The following is a 25,640-nucleotide window of genomic DNA, read 5'->3' as shown; positions in this document are numbered from 1 at the left end:
CTCTTCAGGTCCCGTAATACCAACCGATGTCACCAAGAACTTCAAGGGGCAGCCAGATCAGTGATCTTCACAGCAATAGGGCACAGGCGAGCTGTAGGACTTTTTCCAGTGACCTGGCTGGCTGTAGTCAATCGAGTCTAAAATGATGTTCCATTTTGAAAACTGAAGGGACTTCCTAAACTTTGCTCAGCTGCCAAAAAATGCAAACAGGAATGGTAAGGGGCCCATAGAATAAGAAGCTCGTCAGAGCGATAATTAGCATCTGCTCCGAGCACTCATCCCAGGTGGTTCTGAGGACAGAAATGACCTCTGTGTGTTTCTGCAGGAGGGAGTTTGCCCTGAGAAGTTGGTGGGACTCCTGCGCACCTGCTCGAGCACGGTGGCTTGCTTATGCATCAATGAACTGGAAATGGGTATCTGGAAATGGGCCCCGTTGTTGAAGGGGATGGCAGACACAGGTGTTTACCTGGAGGATGTGGTTCATTCAGCCGAAGACAGGATTGTCCATTTCACTTCCCCTACAGATAGATTCTTGAATGCAATGAATGGTACGGTTCTCTGTTTCGTTTTGCTAAGTCATTGATTTCTGTCTCCTTTATACAACCCCTTTATACGCTCCTGTTAGACAAAGGGGTTGGCCAACCCTAAGACGAAGGAAACAGTTGATGTTGCGGTGGTCTCTTCCTTGTCCCTCATCAAAAGCGCCCCAGGTCCATGCTGGCCGTCAATCTTTGGTGTCTCTGCTCCGCAGTGCTTTGCCACAAAGTCATATGAACAGCACGCAGAACCTTGGTGTGGAGACCTTCGTTAGGACGGCAGGTCTGCGTGCTGCAGTCATTCACCTGGTAGGACTTATTGTGGAAGAATCTGAGTTGCGTCTCTAAGTCGGGTTGTGCTGGTGTGTTTTCGTTTTTTTCCCTAAATAAATGCCCAGTCCCTGTTCTAAATGTTTTCCATACAGTAATCCACTTAATCCTCACAAGAACCCATATGACAGGTGCGTTATCATCTCCACCTACAAAGGCAGAAGCGGTGCCCAGTGAGGGCAAACTTCCCAAGAGCATCCCGCAGCCGGGTGGGATTTGGGTCTGCACCTTCAGTAACACCTGCAGGAAACCCCTGCTCTCTTCCCGCCTGACTTCCCGTAATTCGAGAAACACCAGGTGGCGGGGTAAGGATGTCCGTCTCCAAAAGTAGAGTTTCGCTTTCATGGCTCTTCAGAGCCCACACGTGAATGAGGCTGCCTCTGCGTTTCTCTGAGAGATGAAGAGCGTGGGCGATTGCATTATTGTTAAATAGCCACCGTGGGCAAAGAAGGACAGGGCGCACACATACACACTTTGCTTTCAAACAACTTGAACCAAGGGCCAGCCCGGTGGCCTAGTGGTTAAGTTCAGTGTGCTCCACTTCAGTGGCCCAGCTTCAGCTCCCGGGCGAGGACCTACACCACTCGTCTGTCAGGGGCCAAGCTGTGGCAGAGGCTCACATTCAAAAAAAACAGGAAGACTGGCAACAGATGCTAGCTCAGGGCGAATCTTCCTCAGCAAACAAACTACTTAAACCAAGAAAGAAGATGGTTATTTGAGGAAATACGCAGGACAGCTGAAAATTTGGGTGGCCCGTGACATCATATGTAAATGGTTTGCCAAATAAAGAAGGTTCATCTTAACAAAATAAAATAAGAGAACAAAGAGCTGAGCAGCGTGTTTAAATCTCCTGGGGTCCAGCGTTCGTGTGCTTCCACACGGTCAGCATCAATGACACGAGCACACATAGAGTGTGATGACTGATCAGTGTGACATCCCCAGACCCGGCCTCAGGTGCTAACAGGAAATATACTTTTCTTTCCAATGGCAAAGGCTTTTTCCAGGAAAACCTTAGGAAGAAAAGTCAAAATTAGATGACGTTTTATTGGATTTTATTTTCTAAGGCACTAAACTTTTGGAAAATGAATGAAAAACAAATCTCCAACTCCTCAGCTGGCCCAGAAAATTAAACTCGTCTGAGGGCATCCTCGTGTGTTGAGCATCATCTGGACTCAAGCTCCCAATCCCCTCGGACCCATCTGGCCACGGTCACCACTGTCGTCGAGAATGACCAGCTGGGAGGAGATTCCAGGGCCTGGCCCCTCCGCCCACGCCCTCCCTGAGCCTCGGCGCCACCCTTGGGATCAAGTCCATCTTCCTCAGCAGAAAGCTGACGACAAGTCCATGGCAGGGCGCAAAGAGGCCGCGCTTGCAGAAAGGAGAGCGTCCCGGCGTTTGTATATCTGTCACCCTAGTGTCGTTCTCACGTGACAGTTTGGGAGAAATTACGTTAGTTACATCACATTTTGTGTGCTTGAGAATATGTAGGTTTTAAAGATATTTTAAAATTCAGAACAGTTGCTTTTCCAAGTCATTGTTTTCCTTTTAAAAGAAATGCAAAAAGCCGTTTGGTCTACTTCTTGATCCCTGGACAGGACAGAGCCTGAGATCTAAGATTAACATCTATTATTAACTCACGACTGGGTTTGCTTTACACGGTGTTTGTGGTTCTCTACTCTCTGCTTTTTCACGCTTAGTTTATATAAGTTTTTATATCTGAAATATAGTTTAGCATTTGTTGAAATTCGTTACATTACTTCTTAAAGAATTTACAGAAATCATAGTGGTTTGGATTTATCAAACGTCTGCTCTGTTAAGCAATTTAGTTACAATACTTTTTCGTGATGCTCACGATAGCCCTGTCAGACGTCTTGTAGCTGATGAGGAAGTCTGCAGGAGCTCCGTCACTTACCCTTGTTCGCTCTGACGGACAAGTCGTACGGTGACCTGCTGGCCCCGCCCGGTGCTCCGTCCACCCCGAGTTCCTGGGAGACGCAGTCGCCTGTTCTCTCAGCCCCACTCCCTCTGGCCTGATTGATGAAGCTGGGGACGGACATCTGGCCTGGAGCCCTCGCCCTGAAGCAGCCGAGCCGTCAGAGCCTCTGAGAGAGGTGAACTAGTCCCCGAGAGTGGCCCTTGGTCTGCGTGTGCGACTGGGCTGGGCTGGTCCCTGGGGCCTTGGGCTGGAGTCAGAAGGAGGACGGGAGCCTGCAGACAGCAGACAGGGCAGCAAAGATGTCAGCGATGCAAGGCCACCAAGCAAAGGGTGAGGGCAGCCTGGGAGCTCCTCGGCCCCCTCAGCCCACGCGTGGCCCGCTGTCCACAGGTTCTTCCCACCACAGGTGCCCCCCTCCTCTGGAGTAGCTTGAGTGGGTCTCCAGGACTCGCAAGCAAAGGGCTTGACGGAACAGTTGCATGGCCAGCAGACACAGGCCAGGCTTGGTGACCTGCAGGGGAGGGCCCGTCTGTGGACGTGGCTGTCGCTTGGGGCGTTTCTAAGGAAGCAGTAGGAGACACAATTTGTGGCTGATGTGAGGGTCCTTGAACGACCTGGGGAATGTGTACTTCACGGTGAATCTCAGGAGGTTTTCACGAGGGAGCGATCCCAGTGGAGCTATAAAGTATCACTATGGGGTCCAGTCCACTGTGTGAGGAAGGGACCAGAGTGGGCAGAGGCCCAGCTAGGCGCGTGTGACACCGCTCATACATTTTCAGAATTTTGAACTGCTACGCGATGTCGTCGTGCACCTGGTGTCCACTTTAATTGCTCCTGGAGGCGTAACCGCTGTGAAGAAAGGCTGAGAGACGGTCTGCAGGGCCTCCGCAGAGGAGAGATGGGCAGGTGTCAGGACGTGGTGGGCCCGCCCCTCGATGTCAGTAGACAAGGCAGGCACTGAGTTTCCAGGAGCCGTCACGGAGCCAGAGGCGTTCTTGTGAGGGTCTGGAAACCATCATGTGCTCGAGATTGTTAGCTGATTAGGGCCTGTTAGACTCAAAAATAGCAATTGTAATAGTAATCAGAATTGAAATCTTTTTTTAAAAAAAAGTTTTGGCATGACTTGGGGAACAGGATGTTGTGCCCATTTCAAAAGCTGCCGTGGTGTGGAGGGGGCAGGTGGAGTGAAGGAAAGGAGGAGGCAGGGGTCCTTGGAGCAGCTGGAATGAAGGACCGATGAGGCGGCTCGGAGCCCAGATGGTAGAGAGACCCTGATGAGCTCCGTGAATCTGTGACTAACTATTAACTATCTTATTGTCCTGTGGGCTGTCATAATTTTTGGAGTGATCCTCTTCAGCAATCAGACCTGTATTGTCGCCCTGGTCCAGCAGAATAAATGGCCATGACTTCCAGAATTCGACATTTCTGATTTAAAAAGAGAAACTCCAATGGTGGTTATTTTCACATGCTAAGGTGAGTTCTGTAGATTCTCATTGTCCAGAGACGCTGGAAAGAAAGAAAAATTCTAACCCTGTGGCCTAGACTTGCAAGCAGAAGGTTCCATCCCAAGGAAACGCTAGAGGAGCCCAGGTGTACCTCATGGCGCATTCATTTCTCATCGTGAGCGACACTGTTTGATGATAGCGCAGACGATGGATCCAGAATCGGGTCCAGATTCATTTGCAGCCGTCAGGGCCCATCCTGCTCCAGCTGTTGAACTGGTGGAGACCAGGGTCATGAGCCAGACGGGAATTTCTGTGCAACATGGCTGTGGCATTCGATGCAAAAATATTCAGCTTGTTAGTTCGTAAAGTCTTACGAGCGATCTGTGGAAAATTAGACCAACCCTAACTGACCGTGTGACTCGAGGAATCGGGACAGTAATCGGTCATTATTGGTTTCTGAGATTCTTGCACTTACTCTCAAACTGAGCCATCAGACTGTATCGAAATATTTCCTGGCAACAGAAAGCTGATTTATCTCCTTTGCACTTCATCATGTTTTCTCCCTGATGTCCGCACTGTTTTCCTTGCTAACGTCTGCCCTGTCGGAACTTGATTTTGCCACCATGGCTGCCAGGTCAATAAGGAGCTCTTATCTTAAATTTTGACGAGAGTGAATAAATTGAGGGTGAAAATTATACATTAACATCAGGCATTTCCACGGGCTCTTTTGCAGGGCTGTAGAGAATTATGCGGACACTGAAGAATATGCCTTGATAGGAAGCCTCAGAAATGAGCTTGGAAATAGGGATGGTTTTAATGCAGCTGCCCTGTCATTTTTCTGTAAAAGATGTACTTTTGCCTTCCTTTTCTCTCATCTTGCCAGATAATTATGATAAGCTTTTTTAGTATAATTTAGATTAAGTTGATTAGCCAGACCTGCCCTACACTATAAACGCAGCTGATGAATAGCAGATTTTTTTCTATGGTTTTTCCACCCTAAAGCACAGGCTTTAAGGGACCTGAGGACTTATCTGCTATTCAAATGCAGAAATGTTTTTAAAAGCAGCTGTATACATTCAGAACTCATGGAAAACCCGTGTTGAGCCGTGAGGCTTTATGTGAGAAAGAGGAGGAAAGGCACGTGTTTTAGTGGGGTCCGTTCAGTTCCTGGATGTCTTTATTGTGGAGACACTTGTTGAAAGCTGGAGTAGGCTGCGGACAAGCTCGGGCTGAGATTTTCAGCGAGCTCGTCCTTCTCCGGAGGGCCCAGCCTCACCTGCTGAGGGCGGGTGGTCTGAAGTCTCGAACCCGTTGATGAAGGACAAAGTGAGCATGAGGAGGACTCAGGTGGAGCTTCAGTAGATAAGATCAACCAACCCCTCAGCATGCTTGTCTTCAGGATCTCTGTCCTTCTCCCAAGACGTGTGGACCTCCACGGAGCAGCCGGGAAGGGAGAGAGGAGGCTCACGCTGAGGACGTGCGAGTCCAGACACGCTGCTGAGGGACGTCAACGTCGTGCAGGTTTTCCTCCCTTCATCTTTAATCCACCCTTGGACATTCGCTCGTGCTACTGACCCCGTTTTACAGATGTGGGAACCCAGGCTTCAGCTCCTTGCCCAGATCGTATACTCTTGAAGGCGTCTCAGCCTGGGTTTGGGCAGGTGGGGCCTCAGAGGAGGGTGATGGGAGGCTGCACGGTCCCTGTGCTCACAGGGCGTTGGGGAGGCAGTCACGCTAAGGTGCGTGGATCCAGGAAGTCTGCTGGGGGAGACGGGGACCTCGGCTCCTGGGGGCTGCTTGGGCTGCGCAGTCTCTGGGTCTCTGAGACTTGGGAAGCCGGCAGCATGTGATGGGGATGAGTCTGGCGTGTTCTGGGCAGTTAGGAGAGCGGTTTGCTCTAGAGGGCAGAGGTCCTCCAGGGAAGGCCGTCCACTTAGCTGGCTCTGAGACAAGGCGGGGAAGCTGCGTTTCCTTAGGAACAGGGGCTGGGAAGCCACGTGGGGCGGCAGGGCCGATCCAGTCCTGGTCGTTGTCTCTTCTTGCTCTTCCAGCTCTAAATGATACCTCCAAGCTTCCTGCCAAATGGGATGAAATTGCCAGGGTTCTTCATTATAGAAAACATAAATTGCTGGAGGCAAGCATGCTGCCAGTGACCTGAATGTGAGAACCATGCGTCTGTGTCACAAACACGGCATTGAAATGCGTGCTTTTGTGCGGTTATGGATGGCGCACAGCACCACCAGATGGAAAGTTGGAGCCGTCTCTGCTTTGAATGTGTCTCCACTTTCCTCGTGTCACCGGGTAACCCTTGAGGCTGGCCATTTCATGCATGGAGACAATATTGAGGCGTCCAAGCTGTGCGACCTGGCGCCCTTATTTCTCGGTCAGCTTTCAGGGCAAGGACTCCATAATTTGTTAAACCAACATCGATCGGGAGTCTGAGGGCTTTAAAAATGAATTGCAATCAAGGTGCTGCCATAAACCCTTGTACTTATTTGGTTTCCTGCGAGTAAACTCGATGTGTGATATATTTAAAAAAGAACAATGCCTTCGGCGTGATTTGTCCGTGAATAATAGGTAGCCAGCTTCACCTGTCAGGTTTTTAATGAATGTTACTCACTTTTATTAATATCCAAAGTGGGATAAATGAATAATGGCTAGGCCTGGGGATATTGATCAAAATTCAGTTTTATGGCTAAGTGTACTGAAAGTGGGTATTTACAAAGACTCAGGATCTGAAACAACCAACCACAAATCAAACTTTCGAAGTTGCTTTCTTTTAGAAAATAAGGCTAAGCATAATATTTTGGCTATGAAATATTTTACTATATAGATTTATAGAATCAATTTTAAATATAATTGGGTTTATTCAAGTCTGTGTAACAACTCAATGCAAAACATTTTAAATAGAATTACTGGAATTAAAAATGCATTTTTTTTTCCCTGAGGAAGATTAGCCCTGAGTTAACATCCATGCCAATCTTCCTCTATTTTCAGTATGTGGGCCACCAGCACAGCATGGCCGCTAACAGAGTGGTATAGGTCTGCACCCAGGAACCAAACCCAGGCTGCCAAAGTGGAGCATGCTGAACTTAACCACTGGGCCACCAGGGCTGGCCCTTAAAAATCTATTTTTTAATTAGCTTGCCCTATTACGGAGTCATTGTCAGAATCCATGAAAGGCTCTCATTGGTACGTCGTCCATTACTGAACTTACTTCATTGTACAGCAATCATTAGTTTATATGTACTTTTCCTATCAGACTGTGGCCCATAGTGTGTAACACAGCACCCAAAACTTAGTGTCAATCAGCAAGTGTTTGTTGAATGAGTAGTTAATGGAATTTCAGGCGCTGAGTGTCCGCAGGCACTCACCATAGCGTTTATGCATAACTAGAAGAACAGTGGCTGCCGAGAGAGCCAGGAGCTGCTCTACCCGTCTCTTCAAATAAACTCTCTCAACTTCCGTCTCCAGGAAATGCCAAGTTCAGTGAAATAGTAAGCGTGAAAATATTATTTTTTCAGTGATATTTCTAAGACAGAATTTTAATAATTTGGACTAGTCCATGTTGTTGTCACAGATATTTAGTTCCTCGGGCAGGTTCACGTTCCAGAGCATGCCTCAGGATTTCCCCACAAGCCCACGCCTTGCACAGCGGCAGCTAGTGCCTGTGGAAGACTCAAGGGTCCTTCTTTCATGTGCTTCTCTCACGCCGTTGCAGGCTGCCTGCAACAGTTGACATGTGAAGCCTGGTTTGTCTGAGCATGGACACGGTTCCTGGAACTGGCCATGGTAGAAGGACAGAATATGACGCAGAGTAGAGACTCAGGAAAGGCTTGTCGGAATCCACTTTAGTATGAATGAGTTTGGCATCTCTCTTTCCTGAGCCCAGATTTTGATGCTGGAAAAGAAGTGTTTTCAAGAGGAAGTTGGAAAGGAGAGTAGGCACGTGAACCTAAGAAAGACACGGAAAGGAAGTAAAAGTAGGGCCAGATACACATTTTATCTCCCCACTGTTTTTCCAAAAACAGATCCTAATCGGCTACCCCAGAGTGAACCAAGATTGGTTGCAAAAGTTCAGGCAAGCAGATGAGCAGTTAATGCCGACGTGCAGCGCAGGAAAGAACGTGGACTTTGGAGCCAGAGAGAAAGTGTCACATGGTGATAGATGATAATGACTTATAGCGGGATCCCTTCACAGAGTATACAAATATCGAATCGCTATATTGCACACCTGAACTAATAGTGTTAAATGTCGTTTATACCTCATAGGATTTTAAGTTAATTACCCAACATCTCCCAAGCACACCTTCCTCATTTGCAAAGTGGATACCGTGACGTTTCGTCTTAAGTGTTCAGCTAGCAAGGCCCCTTCTCCGAGGTGAGGTTGTTGCAAAGTCCAGACAGCAATAGGTTGACTCTTTCGGACCTGGAAGAAAGGGACATCCATGGAGACTGAGGGCCTGGATGCTGGGCGAGTGGGTGCACGTGGGCGTGTCGTCTCCACAGCCACTGCTTCACGTCTCTCTCCTGAAGGGGTTCATGGGAAGACGCTTGGCAGAACTCACAGACAGTTGACACTCAGCGTCCCTCATCTCTGCTTTTAACTTCTGCACTGTCTTCAATTTCTGTAAGGAACTAAGGTATTCCAGTTCTCAGAATTATCCTCAAAATTGCCTTTTCGATGCCCAAGAAGCCCTTCGTGTGTTACAGATAGAGGGTAAGAGAAAAAGAAATTCTTCGTATTCCTATAGACTGTAAATGTCCAGAAAGCAAGGGTCCGTGCCAAAATTTGAGCTGCTTCTGGAGGCTGCTCATGCGCTTCTGGTTTACGCACACTGAATTTCAAAGAAAAACGGGACCATGAGCTGTGTGCGGGCAGAAACCATCGCTGTCCCTTCCCTCGGTGTTTACTGAGTTCCCAACGTCATGTCCCACAGATGGTGCACGCGGTGCTGAGACCCACTGGCTGAATGAATGAATGACCTGCTCTTTATGAGTTTCTTTCTACATCTTAATTCTACCGTTGTATGCATGAAGGAAAGGGCAATAGATAAATGCTAGTCTGTAACAGAGGGAGACTGAAGCCTTACGTTTGTACCACTATCCATTTCATTCCAGACCCTCTAATTCCAATAAAGAAGAAAATTCAGATTCGGGCTTTACTGAAGACTATTGAACCTCAAGTATTTTTATAATTTCTTTTGTACTATGAAACACAGACAGGCTGGTTGGAGAAAATCTGGAAGGCACAAAAAGTTTGAAGAGGAAAATAAAATGGAGCTGTAATTCCCCCCGTCAGCGACAATCACTGTGCATCGTGGGAAATTGCCTCCAGTCTTTTTTTTCAGAGCGAAATGAGGACATAAAACACAGAGTGTGCATATTGCTTTTCTCAGTTAGCATTGCACTGGGAATTTCTAAAAGAGTTAAAAGCTCTGTAAGTCTGTGCTGTGACTGTTCATAATTTATTTAACCGTTCTGCTTTCACTGGATATTTGAAAACCAAGACTTGACAATTTTTTAAAAGGAAAAAAATGTGCCGCATCACTAGTGACCCTCAAGTCATTTGCTCCAAACGCAGGAAGAAGCCCAAGATAACTGGAGGTCTGGTCTCTCCTGCCATGTCGAAGCACCTTGCACTGGGGTGGAAATCCTGCCCGCGTAGAGGGAGGCGCAAAGTGAGATGGGAAATTCCTCAAGTGTGCAAAATTAACACAATGTGTCAAAAACATAATTTGAGTGTTTGAAAGTTAACATTGTGGCTTTTCTTAATGTTAAAATGCCTGGAAACTCCTCTGCAGAGAGCAGGTGGCATATAACACAGAACTTAGAGAGGCAGAGAATTCCATTCGCTTCTTCATGGAGAGTCAGGAACTCCAGAGAGGGTGGGCACAGAGGCGGCAGTGCCGGGCGTCCCCACAGCCCGAGGGTCGCTGGGTTGGTTGGCCAGGGCTCCTGCTTTCAGGTGGAGCGGAACAGGGTGAACTGGGGGCCTTCAGTAAATTACTTTTGTTCATTCCTCTAAGTTGAGAGTTCTCAACCCCCGCTGCACAACAGATTCACCTCTGGAGCCGTGAAATGAACGGACCCCGGGCCGCCCCAAGCCCTCTGAGCCAAGATCTTTGGGAGTGAGGCGTGAGTGTCTGCATCCTTCTAGAATTTCCCTGGGGGTACCGAGGCAGGATTTAGCAAATAAAAATACAGCGTGCCTGGGCAACTCTGAATTTCAGATAAGCAACAGCTATTGCATGGGATATACGAAAATATTATTCTTTGTTTATCTGAAACTCACATCTAAGTGGGTGTCTTGTGTGTTGTCTGGCTGCCCTACCCAGGAACTGCCAACTCAGCGAGGCCCTGGAACCGCATCAGAGACCACGAGCACGTCTGGTTTCCATATTGTGGACTCTGATCTCTGAGACATTTACGTAATGTAGACACGGGCAGCAGTAACACGAGGTGCTGAGGCCGGGTTTTTCTAAGCTTTGTAAAATGCCATGTACTCTGCTGTCAAAATAGCATTTCCGGTTTAAACATGGTGGGCATCTCTTCAAGCAAACTTTGGCATAAAACCTCATTAAATGCAGAAGGTAGCACAAAGGATTGAACCCTGCATTCATTTGGAATTTAGATTTAAAACGTATTATATAAAATATAATTAATGTCACTTTTGAAGCGAATAATGTTGCAGTTCAACAGCAGACAGAGGCAATGTCGTCTTAAAGCTTTCAGACATGGAAATAAGAAACAGGCTGCTTTTTACTTCAGCATTTTTTAATCTTTTTTCCGAGTCTAGAGAAATTCAGACTTAAGCGTCTGTTGCTCTTGTAAGTGAATTCCTCGGGAGACAATTTTGTAATTTATTTGAATGCACGGTGGTGGCTAGCTCGGTGAGGCCCCCAAAGCTTGGAAACAAGACGTGAAGGTGAGTCACAGGTCTTCTTTGTGGTTCGGATGCTGAAACCCGGCTGTCACGTGTTTTAGCTGCCACCTGTTTTGAGAGCCATTTAGTTGTCATTCCTAGTTGAGCGGGGTTGCTTCATCAGTGACTTTGAGTTTTTCTTTTAGCCTGATTTGAGTGACATCTAACTGTCACTGAAGACTCTGCAGACTTTCGGGGCAGCTACTCCTGAGGCCTGATCCTAGGTCCAAAATGAAATTATGTGCATTTCTGTGGCTTTCAAAGAAAAGCCATTAGTAATCATTGCAGCAGCGGCTCAACGCAGGCTGGTGGCACAGCTGTGAATGAAATGAAAGGGTAGGGAACATTAAAAAACCAATCAACGCCTTTGTCCTAACGGAGCAGAAATGAATCCTTAATTTCAGCAGCCTTCAAATCCCGTCATCAGGGAAACGGCTGAAATGTAGACTTGCGAATGCTCTCTTTAAAAGTAAACTTTGAAAGAAGGAGAAGAATCCAGAAGCGGGGCAGACTGTCAGAGCGTAAACTCGGGGGGTTACTCTCTCGGCACAGTGAGTTCACGGAGCATCTCTTGTGCGAGTCCCACTCGGTCGTGCCTGGAGCCGGGGCCGTGCTCCTCGGTGCTCTGGACTTGTCGTCATTCTACCCACACTAATAACCCTAATAACCGTGAGCTCCTTGTCCTGTGTCCCTTCTGTGAACGAGGAGCAGTTCCCAGACCACGGTCGTGCAGTCAGGAAACATTTTCACAGGTGGCATTTTCAACCTGCCCACCACTCTCCACCTTCATCTCCATCCTCTGAGGAGATGAGGTGTGTTCACACAGAGAGACTGAACGGAAGTTCTCACCCGGGCACGAGGCACTCCCCGGTCTGAAGGGGCAGCTGCCGCTTAGCAGAGATTCCGCCGTGAGCAGAGGTTGGGAGGGACCTGAGCAGGGCAGACGGCGAGTTAACTGAAAAGCGTGCAGGTAGACCGGACGCATTAGATGACGAGGGACTGGAGGTGTCAAGGCAAAGCAGAGCCTGGGTGACCTGAGAAATGCTTTTCTGACCCAAAATGGATCCCCTGGAGGAAAAGGAATGGACACACCATTAGTGAGACCAATCCCAAGGGCAGACCCAGAAACACAGCTGGACGCAGGGTGGGAATGACAAACGCCCTTTAGTGTGTCAGTCAGATGTTGAAACTTTGGTTTAGTAGCAAAAGCTTCAGATTCTACTTCCATCCAATCAAAACGTCTTTATCCATCGATAGAAGGAGTGGATGTCCTCTCCTGAAGCCAAAATGAAGTAAGCTTGGGGTTCACTCCCGGACGCGCCCTGGGCCGTCACGTGTCCCTTGCAGCTCTGGACTCTGCAGAGAACCTTTGAGGGGGCTGGAGAGAGGATGGACAGGTGGACGCCCCACCTCGCTCGCTTCCTGTCGCAGTTCTCCAGAGCTGTGCTGAGAGCATCCTTTTACAGTTTGGGGTTCTTTGTAGATTTTATTCAAAGAAAAGGCTGGTGCTACTGAAAACACAGTGTGGAAATCACAGTTCTGGTGAGAGCTGTGGGCAAACCACTTACCCACCGTGGGCCTTTGCGGTTGTCGACAAGGACAAATGTCTCTGCCCTCTCGTTACCCACAGGGATAAACCGATTAAGCACATAAATAAAAACGCTGTGCGGAGAAGGAAATGCTGCCGAGTCCCGAGCACAGTGGATAAAAGCCTCTCGTTCCGCTTTCTTGGGGTTTATGAGGCAATAATGCTATTGTATTCCTTTACACCAAGAAATCAAATATTTTCTTCTGAGCCGTTTCCCTTTTCACATATAAACATTGTTTTTCCTTCTACCTGCTATTTTGAAGCCTTAACTGTTTCTTATTTTCCTTCCAAGTTAGTGTGATTTGGAGATTTTCCTCCTCAAAAGATGTAATTTGTACTTGTACTTCAGAAGATTTAACAACCCAGAGACTGAAGCCTGCCTCTCCTCTGCTTTTCTGAGCCTGGCGGCGGGCATTCAGAGGCCAGGCCTCTGGGAAGAGAAGGGGCCTCGTGGCTGAGGCCCTCGCACTGTGGGGTGAAGGGCCCTGAACTCCGGAGTCCAGTTGTGGCTTCACAGGAATCTGTCCCTTACGTGACTTCAGAGAAGATGCTTAACCTCCCAAGGCCTCGAATTCTGCATCCGTCACATGGAGGTGACCCGTCCTGCCCTAAATGCATGGTGGTTGGGGCAATAAAATGAAGTGATGGAGCCATGAGGACTTGCAAATGCACATAAGTTATTATACACATTACTTTTCTTCACTGCTTCTCCAAAAGAAGGCATTAGGAAGAGCCACACGGCAGTGGATCAGCCAGAGCCGCCTGGTGGTTGTGGTGCCAATCCCTAGTTTCCAGGACTGGAAATGGGGCCAACTTCAATGCTAGTCGAGTCCTGAGAATTATATCCAGCAGGAGAAAGAAGGAAGCGAGACGGATGTGACCACGTGCTGGACACGGCGACGTGCCCATGGCTGTGTTAGGTGCCAGCACGGGGAGCGTTGTCTCCATTTCTGGGTGGGGAAATGAGCCAAGAAGCTGATCATCTCTCACCATACACGGCTGACATGGAAGACAAAGCTCCTCTTTCCAGTCTCCTGTGCTGCCTCAGAATCACAGACGGTGAAAATTCCCCATGACCCTGATTCACAGGAACTCGCCGGGTGGTTGAAATGACCAACGACAGTTACCAAGGGACCCTTCTCAATGAGGCACTGAAACACTCCCACAAGTGGGTAATAAACTGGCTGTGTGACCTCAATGTGGTGAAGCCAGTCCTGATCAAAGAGCTGTGCTGACGTCACGTATTCGGCTCTGACCCCTCTTGGGGTTGGACCCCTCCCTGATGGAGGACCCTGGTCTGGTCTGCAGCCCTGCTGAGTGGTGCCTTTGCTTCTCAGATAGCAGATCACGGCCTCTTCTGTTCTTCCAGGCCCAGCTGTTGCTCTTGTATCCACAGTCCTCATTTCTGTCCCAGCTGGGCCACCTCGCGGCGTGTGGAGTGTCTCTAGTGTCCACAGACGGGTGTTGTGATTCACTGATTATCCAAATCCAGCTCAGTTGGTTGAGCTGGTCTTGGAAGTTAAATAGCTCATGTGTGCGCCAGCAAAGCGCACGACAGGCCCCGAGGCCGCCGGACACCCTGGGGGATCCCACGAGTCCGTCCTGGAGAGCCTCTGAGAGCAGAGGGGGCATCTGGTGTGCCTCCTGGGAGGAAAGAGAATGCAAATCGCCACACCCAAGACTGTCTAAGGGGGTCTTAGAGCCCCAGGCACCGTCCCCCTTAGGTGGGTCCTGGAGCACCTGTCGCTCACCTGCCCAAATCACTTCTCTTGTCCCTTTCTGTCTCTTTATTAGGGGGATTTTCAGCTTATTCCATTATCAGTCCGAAAACACTCTACTGATCAGGGTCAATGCAGAATCTCCCGTAAGTCAGGCCCTGTGGTCATGGTGGAAGCATCGCACAGACGCAGAGAGACGGCAGGGAAAATGGAACCAGCCAGGTCGGCCTGTGACTGTGTGTCCTCAGGTGATGGACTCAACCTCCCTGGTCCTCATTTTCCTCACTGGAAAATGTTGATACTACAGCCACCTGGAACGGGCTCATGAGGACTGACTGGGTGGAAACACCGTGCTGCCTCGGTCTCCCTTCAAGGGAATCTGAGGGGCTCACAGCCTTGAAACAAGTCCTCCCGTGACAAATGAGGGGGGAACGGTGTGTTCCTCTGGAATGAGGGTGATGCCCTGTGTTTAGTGGTGTGTCGTCACAAGTCGTCTCAGCTATCTTTGTGAACTCCCGGGTGCAGGGGCCAGGCCGGCCGTCTACGTGAAGTTTGCAGGTGATCACAGAAACGTTCGCAGACGTGCCCCATGTCTCCTTTGTTGGTGGCTGATCAGTACTCTTCGGGTCACAGCAAGAGCATGTGACACTCAGACGTGTTTTGTTAAATTTCGGTCCCTAAGAAAGGTAGCTCGTAAAGTGAAGTCAGCTGGAGAGTATGGCAAGTATGCAGTGTGACGTAAGGAGGGTGCCATCAACAGTCATAACAGCCAAGGAGTAGGCTTCTCTGGTGAAGACCAGAGCTCCTCAGATGCCCTCAAATTTGTCAGAGGATGGCTTCCCAGATGGTTCTGTCTAGGGCACGTTTCTGTTTTTGCTAAGGAAACATGGTAGAAATTTGAACATCGTATCAGATGGAGGTGACCTTAGTCTTCCAGCCCTGACTAATCTCACACGGGTCATCTGGACGTTGCTAGCCCCACCACACACACCCTGGCCGTGGTGTATTTAGTGTGGACGGTGGAAAATAAAGACGCTAAGTAAAGGCACATAGAGTGGCCGACCTCAGAAGGTCTGCATGCAGAGCTGACGGAGCTGTGACCCGTCACACCAGCCCCACTTTGCTTCTTAGGTCAGACTGCTGGTCCTGATGACACTGGTGGAGCAGGTGGTTCCTGAAGACAAGTTGAGGCAGGAGAGAGAAGTCTGGAAGAATGGGTTTTCATGTGTCCCAGTAAGCGTAGATGGGGGCAGATCTGGGGCCCTGCGTCATTGAGATGTGACAGCTGTCATAGGAAGAAGACGAGCCTCATGCACCCTCCACGTTTCACGCATTCAGCTCGTGCTTCAATATTTGCTGGCGCCCACCATAGATGTTGCGACGTCAGGGTGACTAGCACGCAGACCCCTGGGTGGGTACTCTGGACCGTGAGTGGGTGAATCGTGGAGACACAAAACTGAAGCTGCAAAGACAAAGCCTGATTAGGTCCAGCAGGACTGTACCTGCCAATTGTACCAACACACACTCTGAGAGGTAAAACCCAGAGCAGAAACTCAGAATGCATCTCCCCTCAACCCACGCCAGGCTTTGTCACTGTGGGAGGTTTTGCCTGAGTTAAGCTGTATCTTGGTCTGATAAAGGACAAGCGCAGAGGTAAAATATGCAGGAATCATTTTCAGCCTCACAATTCAGGGCTGACCTTCAGACAGACTCACGATCATCCTGAGAGTATTGTTCTCAAAATAATGAGCTACGGTCCCCACAGAAAGCTGCAGGTGGCTTTCGCTGCATTTGTGCTCTCTGTGAAATGCACAGCTTTGTACACCCGGTGTGGGCACGCTGCCCCTTGTCCTCGTGTGCTTGGCACTGCTGTTGGCTGAACTCTCACACTTGGGTTTCAGCAATGTAATGTGAACTCATCCTTCAAACTCACTCACTTAAAGCTTGTCCTTTGTTTTCTGCGTGTGTGTGTTTACGCCAAAGAGAACCAGTAAGACCTGAAATTGGAGGTTTGTTGTTTGGTTTATTCTTCTAACTCCATCGTAACCCAAGTGATGTGGACCAATTTCGAGTTAATAACACTGACCACGTGACTATAGTCTCCATGGCAACTGTATTTAATTAGAACTGTGCACCTTATTGCATTATATTTCTAAACACAGGAAAACGTAGTCATCTTTGGTTTCATACTATAGTTAATGTGCTCAGCTGACTGACCAACTTTGTACTAGAGACCTCATTAGCAGGAAAATGCCACTTAAAGTGTGCAAAAAGTGCTGTTGGCCGTGCAAAAATGGGGTGCAGTTGAATTATGTTCAATAATTTGAATAAACTGCCTTGTAAACACTTAATTCAGACAGTTATTATACCTATATAAAAGTATAATATATATATATTTTAAAACTCAGTGACTGGGAGATCCCATAAAATAAAATGCTACTACAAATTTACATGAGAAATGGTCCCAGCTTCCTCAGCATCTTCCATTGCCAAACCATCCATCCTCCTTTCTTAGCGATCTGTAAATGTACTGAAAACGGCAGATGCCCCTCTGCTGAATGCAGGATGGTGATGGCATAACTGGGTCTGATCACAGTGGACTACCGTGAATCCTTTTGCAGACCATGCCATGGCTCACTGTGTTCAACACGACTAGCAGGATGCGATCGTAGAATGTTTGCCGCAAAGCCTACTCATGAATGTTGGAAGCCTGCATATCCACCTGTAGAGTCTGAATATATCATTATATTCAGAATTATACTTATGGAATATGTTTCAAAATGATGGCTTATATAACATATCATCCAAAGAGCCCTGATCTAAAGCTCCTGTCTCATGTGGAGACTGGCTGTCTGCACCCCTCACTTCTGACTCAGTGCGGGGTGGGGAATCTGTGGGCACTACAGTGCGTCTGAACCGCCCTGCGGGGCACGTGGAATCCAGAGCAGCCTCAGGGGAAGGCACCTGGTTTGCTGGGCAGAGCGCAGGACCGAGGCTGGGGAGCTGGATGAGGAACCAGGTCCCTTCATTCCTGGCCTCTGTTGCCCTCTGGGAAGGGGACCCCCCGAGACCTTTTACACCCACACAATGGTGCCACTCTGGGAAAGCGCGTCTGCTCTCTCTGCGTTAGACAAAATGAACAAGTGAGAGCGCTCTCCCAACAGAGGGAGACAGGATGCATGTTTTGGGTGAAATTAACCTAAGATGAACTAACGTTAAGCATTAAAGCAGTGACTGCAGGCTTTGAGTATTGCCGAATGAGGCCTCAGATAGTATAAAGTTTCTAGAAAATAGAGGAGGTCTTCGTGGGCGGCACGGGACTCCTACTGGGTTCAATCAGCTGGAAGTAGCCGGAGAAAATAACAGCGGCACGATTGTACAGAGTTCCGTTCTGACAGAGTCCAATAAATCTCAAGTTAAACCAGCAGCGAGGCTGAGACTCGCTGGACGCACTGCCTACGTCGGGATCACGCGGGGCGGTCTTCGCCTGCTGTCTGCACAGAAAAGTGGTGGTTCTGAGGTTTCAGCATGAGACACCTGCTCTGAGCAGGGACGTTTGAACAAACTCGAAAGTGTCTCTTGTGTTTGAACGTCTGTGCTGGCGGGTGTTGGAGATGCGCTGGGGGTGACTGCAGTGCCCCCCCAGAAACCTATTAAACAGTGACTCTGTTTCTCTCTTTGCAGAGGAAGAGGCCGGGGACCTGGTCCAGCCAGGCATCAGCTTTCCGGGGCCGACAGAGGAGGACATAGGTAGCGTACAAACACCATCGCGGCTACTGCAGAGAGTAGTGGTAACCAGACACGCTCCGGGCTGGGGTGACCGTCTGCGCGTCAGGAGCTGGTGAACCTTCCCACAAAAACGTTTCGAGCAAATGTTTGACTTTAGAGTGTTGCAATAAGAACTAAATAAGATGTGGTAAAAAAAATTTTTTAATGGTGATTTATGAGCATGATGGGAGCTGCAGGTAAGATCACACTCACTCCAGAACATCACGGATTAATTATCAAGGCAGCTAATTATTTTTATTAATTAAGGCAGTTATTAACATAACTGATACATGCCTACAAATGAACAAGGACCCTCTCCCCTTTCTCCTTCATGATGGCAATTTACTCTAAGTAACTATAAGGAAGAATAAGTTCTTTTATTTGCATTTTTTTCAAGCAACTCTATTACTTGACATAAAACAGCTGATTTCTCTAGGCGAGCCAAGCAAACCCTGTGGTTTGGATGCCAAGGACAATTATGTGCTTTCTTTCAAGGGAGCTCCGATTACTGTCAAATTATATTTTCCCCAGTGCTAGTTAAAATCATGCGGAAGTTTTATGTTTCCGCTGCCACGGACACAATAAAGCCGGTGCTGTATTTGGCTGTCATCGTTGACGTGGAGTCATGCTTCCAGAAAAAGGAGCAAATGCTTCTGTTAGAACTGTGAAGTGTTGAATAAATTCAACGTCAAACAGTGAGAAAATAAAGCCTCCCACAGACTCTGGGACGGGGTTATTCGCCAGCCTTGACGATTTCCGGCTCCCTGTCTCGGGTCACTCATGGCCACATGCTGTCACAACCCTCAGGGCTGTGAAATGGATCCTAAGTTCGACTTATATTTAAATTTGAGTTTTTCTTAATTTATTTCAGATCTTCAGCCAATGGATCTGTTGCCCGTTTGACTGGCTTAAAAAATCATGTTGAAAATTGAGAAAGTCCATTTGTGTAAAGCTCTGATTTCTTTTAAAGAAAATTAGAGGCAAAAAAAGTTTACTTTTCAATTTCTAAAAGAATGACAGTGTATTATCCACTGTGGTCAAGTTCGAAATTTATTTCTAACCTGACATTCTAAACAAGGCTCTCTTCACTTGAAAATATGCCAATAAAATTATTTTTACTTGTTAGAAAGGAGTACTGGCTATCTCCTTTTGAGTGAGTTTTTTGAAACAAGTTAATTATTTTTGTCTCACTGTGCAAAGCTGTCTGTCACTACCAATTTCCCCCCGTAAGCAGGTCTAAAGAGGCTTCCACTGGATATACGGCTCACCTCACTTTTCTTTCGTTGAGGCTTCAAAAGTGGCTCACCTGTGTTTTGCCCTGCGTCTGAAAAATTTTTACTCTCTTGAGTGGGTCTGTAGTGCCCATTGTTTTCTGTGACAGTCTTAGAATGAGGGGCACATGCCAAAATAAGTGAGGAATGTGCATCTTTAAGCCACGTTTTTGTGGCAGGCAAGAATTTGGGGCTTATGCTTTCACCTTCTAGAAGGATGGGGGGAGTGGAGCCCAGCTGGTACCGGTCCACCTCCGGGAGAGGCCTTTGTCAGTCAGCACGCGAACCCTGGGGTTGACTCACTCGGGGGGATGCAGGGGAGGAGCGTGGGGCACGAAGCTAAGATGCGGTCACAGGTTCTGCCATGTTCTTACCGCTGAGTCCCAGACTAGGACCTTAAATTTTTCCCTTAGCCACATGGACTGAGCACAGAGGGATGGAGACAGGAATGAGGGGGTCACAACGTCTCCTGGGTGGCGTTGTGCTGGCTAGATGGCACAGGGGGAAGTCTTTTTTTTTATTGTGGTAAAAGATGCATAACATAAAATTTACCGTTTTGACCATTTTTTAAGTGTACATGCAGTGGCATGAAATACATTCACATTCTTGTGCAACCACCACCACCATCCATCTCCAGATCTCTTTCATCTTCCCAAACCGAACCTCCGTTCCCACTAAACACATCTCCCCATTTCCCCACCCCCAACCCCACCCTGGTGACCACCAACCCTCTCGGCTTCTGTGAGTTTGACTTTCTTAGGTCTCTAAGGTGAGTGAGATGGTGCCATCCTTGTCCCTCTGTGACTGGCTTATTTCACTTGGGACGACGTCCTCAAGGTTCATCCATGTTGCAGCACGTGTCAGAATCAGCTCCTTTTTGAGGCTGGACACTGTCCTGTTGTATGGATGGACCACGTTTGGTTTATCTGTTCCTCTGTTGATGGACACCTGGGTTGCTTCCACCTCTTAGCTACTGTGAATCTTGCTGCTGGGAATATGGGTGTGCAAATCTCTCTCCAGGACCTTGCTTTTAATTCTTTGGGGTATTAGAAGTACAATTTCTGGACCATATGGTAATTCTATTTTTAACTTTTTTTTGAGGAACCACATACTGTTTAGGGATAGAAAGGATTCAGGGAGCTGTTTCCACAGTCCCATCCGGCCATGCGGTGGTAGTTGGTGATTGTAAGAATGAGAAGAAACAGTCAGATTTTAGCAATTTGGAAAGAAAGAAACGAGAGGATGTGGTGACTGTTGGCTGTGAGGCGTTCTCGACTGCCTTGCCCAGCTTTCCTGCTGGGGGTGGGGGTGAGTGGGTGGGGGTGCATCACAGTGGGGGCACTCGACATTAGGCCTCTGATGGTGCAGGACAGACTGACACAGAAACTGCAGAGACCCAGTGACCACCCCTCATCCTCATCCGTCAGTGTCACTCGCGGAGCATTTAGGCATACTGAGCCTGGCCCCCATGCCGTGTCTGTGCCGTTCCCCTGAAGTGGGGCACGGAAATCAATCACCTTTGAAGTCCCCTGTGTGATTCTAATGTGCCCCCGGGGTGGAGGGCACGGATGTAAAGCGTAGGAAAGGATAATTAATGGAAAGGGAAAAAAACAAAGGAGGGGGAGAGTGAGGAGAAAAAGTCTGCCTTCTATTCCCAGCTTATTATAATAACCAGCCAGGAACGAATGTCATAATTTTAGACATTTATTTTTCCAAATTGAGTTTTCCAGCATCCTCATCTCCAAATTGAAGGGGTTAAACTACATGGATTTTTAAAGGCTCTTCCACGTTCCAGATTCGTGGACCTATAATTCTACTGCACAAATTAAAATTAAAAACACTTTATAATGATGTAATGCTGTTATAGTGGACTGAGTAGTTACCATTTCCAAAATACCGTGGGACATTTCACAGCGTGGTATAGGTTAAAGTCGTAAAATGATGAGGTAACATTTGCTTCTGGTCTCATTCAAAATACCAATCATTTTTTTTTCCAACTGGCTTCAGTTTCTAAGAGCTGTGAGGAAAGGTGAGTGACATTGACTGAAAGACCTCAAATTTTCTGTAGTGACAGATAAATGCATAAAGGCATCTTTTTAGAAACAAGAACATCGCACCTCATATCCACACCATTTGCCCATCACGTTTTAAGGGCGCCTGCATTCTCTGCGCTCGTGTCATGTAATGTATGAGAAGTAATTTTACCATGAGGAAATGGCCGTGGACTATAGCAAGATAAGGAAGGTTTCCATAAAGTTAATCTAAAGTCAGTGATAAAAGTACATTAATGTAACACATTCAAAATGACCACAATGGAAGAGATAAACCCACTTTTTCCAGAAGAAACGTTTAGAGGGAAGACCTTCAGACATACTAAAATTAAATTGTTCTACCAGTAATTTTGTGACATTGGCTCATTGTAGAAGATGTTATTTCTGAGGATGGCTTTTCTTTAATCTCTTGAATGTTATATTTAAAGCAGTTGTAAAGAACTGGTGATCTATAAGCATTTATGAGGACTTTCATATTGAACCAAATTTTGAAATGATGTCAATTGAAAAATGAAATGAAAAAATAGCAGATTAAATGAGCAATCAAAGAATATTAGGCACGTATTATATGACACACGGCGCTGAGAAAATGCGTGCACGTGCAATTTTAAAAATGCTTGAATATTAAAGTAGTACCTACCAATCCTTAGAGCCGTCTGTGGGACAGGCACATATGTTATGAACATATGTTTGTGTAGTAGGATGTTACTGCATCGTTTTAAGGTCTGTACACCATTTACCTGCATGCATGTCTCCTAGTAATTATGATATTTAAAAAGAACTCCCCTTTGTGGAATTTACTTTTTGTGTCCTTTCATAAACACCCCTGGCCGTCTTGTAGACGTGGAACTTTATGGGCATCCACACTTATTTCGTTCAGGGAAATTTCTGGAAGTTTCTAGAAATAGTGGCAACAGTGCTGTGCTGTTTCTGTCTAGACGCAGCAATGTCTTCATTTGCTGCATCTCAGCAGCCCGGAGCCCTTCCCTCCATTGCTCCATTTCTCCCCACCTTCCTGTTCTCCTGCGCTCTCCCAATCCCCCTTCACCTCAAAGTCCCCTCAGGACATCCACACGCTCTCACCCCACTGCCCGTGGGAATTCAGACACCACAGGGGAGAGCGTGTGACATCCACGAAGTTGTCATCCCGTGCTGCAGAAATGGGGAAGGGTCTGGAGAATAGGCAAGGTCAGACGTCAATCAAGAGAGGACTCCAAAAGATACATTTTATTGGAGAATTTCATGTCAAAACTTTATTTCTATACAAGCAAACTAAATTCAGTTTTAAAGTGCTTAATATTTATATTTGTGGAAATTAGGATATTGGGATGTTTCATCTAAATTTCTGGAATGCATTCTCTAGCTTTTCTCCTAAATATCAATTTTTGACTTGCACAGTTTCCTAGCCTGGTCACTGCCAAATGATTTATAGAACTTTTTCCCGGATTGATTCCCTTCCTCAAAACAATAAATCTTATAAATTCACTCCTGCCTCCTTGCGTGCGTGGCTGCTGCAGCACCATAGGCAGAGCGGTTTATTAACAACAGACATTGATTTCCCATGGTTCTGGAGGCTGGACGTCCACGACCAAGGCCGGGCAGATATGCTGTCTGGTGAGGAGCCTCATAGCCAGCATCTTGCTGTGTCCTCGTGGTGGAAGGAGCAAGGGGGCTCCTTGTGGTCTCTTTTATAAGGACACTGATGCCTCGTGACCCAGTCGCCTCTGGAAGGCCCCACCTCCTAATGCCATCACCTTGGGGGTTAGGTTTCAACATATGGGTTCTGGGAGGACGCAGACATTGTCTACAGCAGACTTCATTCATTCAAACAACACCTACTGTCTTCTCCTCTGGGGGATGCACCAACCGAATGACCAGAAAGCTCCTGGAACATGGCAAGCTCTGCAGAGTGGAGGAGTCAGGAGGGAAAAACAAACACAGAACTGCTGCACGTACAAGAGAAAATGAAGTCAGTGCAGTTCGAGGGGCATTGACAATATTCTCTAAAAAGGCGGCCAAAGATGGAATTAGCGCAGGCTAAGGAACCAGAGAACATGGGGAGGAAGGCGGCAGAGGCTCGGGTTCAGAGGGCTGGCAGGCTTTCCAGAGAGGAGCGGCGAGGCCATTCCCGCTGCCAATCACCTGAGCACTGAGAGGCCCGTGTGTGGGGACGGGGCCCTTTCCGACTGGACGGGCCAGCGTGGGAAGTGGCTGGGCGGAGAAGCCCAAGTGTACTGTGTGGAGAGCCGCCTGATCTGAGGATCACTGCGTGAGCACCGTGTCGTCTGGACCCCGACTGAGCAGTCGTGAGAGCAGCTCTCAGCACGTCAGTCATGTCCGTGTGTGAACTCGGGACCTCAGTGCATTCCGGAAAAAAGAGGATTGGTTATGGAGCCAAATGCTGGCCTGCGCAGCGTTCCCTCTGGAAGGAGCGAGCTGACGCGATGGCTCTGGAAAGCTGTGGACACCCCTCAGGGAGTTCTGTGCGGAAAGGTCATGTGTGTGACCGCAGGCTGGGATGGGCTCGCTGGCGCTTTCACCCTGCCCTGCTGGAGACGGACTGGACGAGATGAGGTGCGTGATGTATAAATACTTCCCGAGCGTGAGAAAGACACGGTCCCCATCCCCAGGATCCTGCAGACTGAGAAAAACCCTCTCCCCCGTAAGGGAGCCTTTGGGAGGATGCGTGAATATGATTCTCCACAGGTACAAGCTGAGCACGGAGGAAGGAAAGTGAAGTGCATACGTTCAGTTAGCATAATCCCTTCACAGTGGAAGAGAGAAGTGAGTTAGACTCTGGAGGGAAAGTGGCATCGAGGAGAGAGTGCGAGGGGTTTCAAGGGGAAGATCATTTGTTGCTTTCTGTCCTGCTGGCTCCAGACCAGGCTTTCTCGGCCTCAGCCTCTCCACGTTGGGCAGGATGATTGACAGAGGCTGCTGTGTTCCCCAGCATCTCTGGCCTCTGCACAGGAGATGCCGGGAGCACCCCCAAACCCCACAGTGTGGCAGTCAAAGGTGCCTCAAACATCGCCCTGTGTTCTCGGGGCCAAGCCACCCTCCCTCGCTGAGAACCACTGTTCCATACCCTCCCCCTGACCTGCACTAAAATTGAGGGGTTTCTGTAAAAAAAAAGATAATAAATACAGAAAGCAAAAAAAAAAATCTTAACTCACAAGATTCTATTTTAGCTTTGAAATCATTAAAAAAACCTCTCAAACTACTAATCAAAAAGTAGCTTGCTGGACTCCTTCTGAATAATATAAGTATTAAAAACATGGGACTAACGGCAACAAGAAGTGCCGCTGGGCTTTGGGGCTTATTTGAGAATTCGGTCCAAGCTGGACCTGGGGTCCAGGAGGATGAGTAGATGTTGCGAGGGAACACTGATGCGAGGGAGGAAAAGATGCGGACGTGGTGAGGGGATGCTGAGTGTGTCTACTGGCAGAAGAGACGAGCCTGTGCCATCAGGGAAGAGAACCCCTCTCAGAGGGCGTGCAGCCCCCAGCCCGACGTTCCTCTTGCTACTGGAGCCCCAACCAGACACATGCGGGCCTCCTGAACCTCCACATGTGGCATCCAGCCCCTGCCTCCCACCTCCCACCCAGATACCCTCTCGTCTCTGCAATGCACCTGCTCACAGGTCCATTCCTCCAGAAAATCCATTTGTCTGAAAGGAAGCGAGATATTTCCACACGTGTATCTGTATGCACACGCACACATGTAGGCAAATTTGAATAACGGCCTTTATTTCACCTTTCAAAGCTGTTCCTTTTGAAATGACACTTTTATTGCAGTAGTGACTCAAGCCGGCAACTTCTAAAATAAGTAAATGATGGTTTTTGCCATCTTGGGTGGAAAACAGATATGGGAGAGAAGGAAATAAGGTGATGGATGTGTTGTTTAATAGTAGAAGATACAGTTTAACTGACTCTTCCTAAGCCAGTAAGGGATTTTCACTTCATTTCATCTTTCTAGTCGTCTATATTTACATGACACCAGTTTTGAAACTGTGGGTTGTAGCTCACTTATGGGCCATGAATTCAAGTTAATGGTTCTCTTACCAGCGATTTTT

The 25,640-nt window shown here is 47.9% G+C and overlaps 1 protein-coding gene across 1 annotated transcript in view; it reads left to right on the top strand.

Moving 5' to 3' along the window:
• Nucleotides 1-25,640, top strand: part of DLGAP2 (DLG associated protein 2) — a 192,625-nt gene that overhangs the window by 29,213 nt on the left and 137,772 nt on the right. Inside the window, exon 2 of the mRNA XM_046648454.1 lies at nt 18,163-18,228. Coding sequence (XP_046504410.1) covers nt 18,163-18,228 — 66 coding nt within the window. The remainder of the gene's footprint in view (nt 1-18,162; nt 18,229-25,640) is intronic.

The sequence above is a fragment of the Equus quagga genome, chromosome 22 (genome assembly GCF_021613505.1).
Source record: "Equus quagga isolate Etosha38 chromosome 22, UCLA_HA_Equagga_1.0, whole genome shotgun sequence".
Taxonomy (NCBI): Eukaryota; Metazoa; Chordata; class Mammalia; order Perissodactyla; family Equidae; genus Equus; species Equus quagga.
Note: the sequence above shows the minus strand (reverse complement) of the source record. Positions and strands in the feature narration are given on the sequence as shown.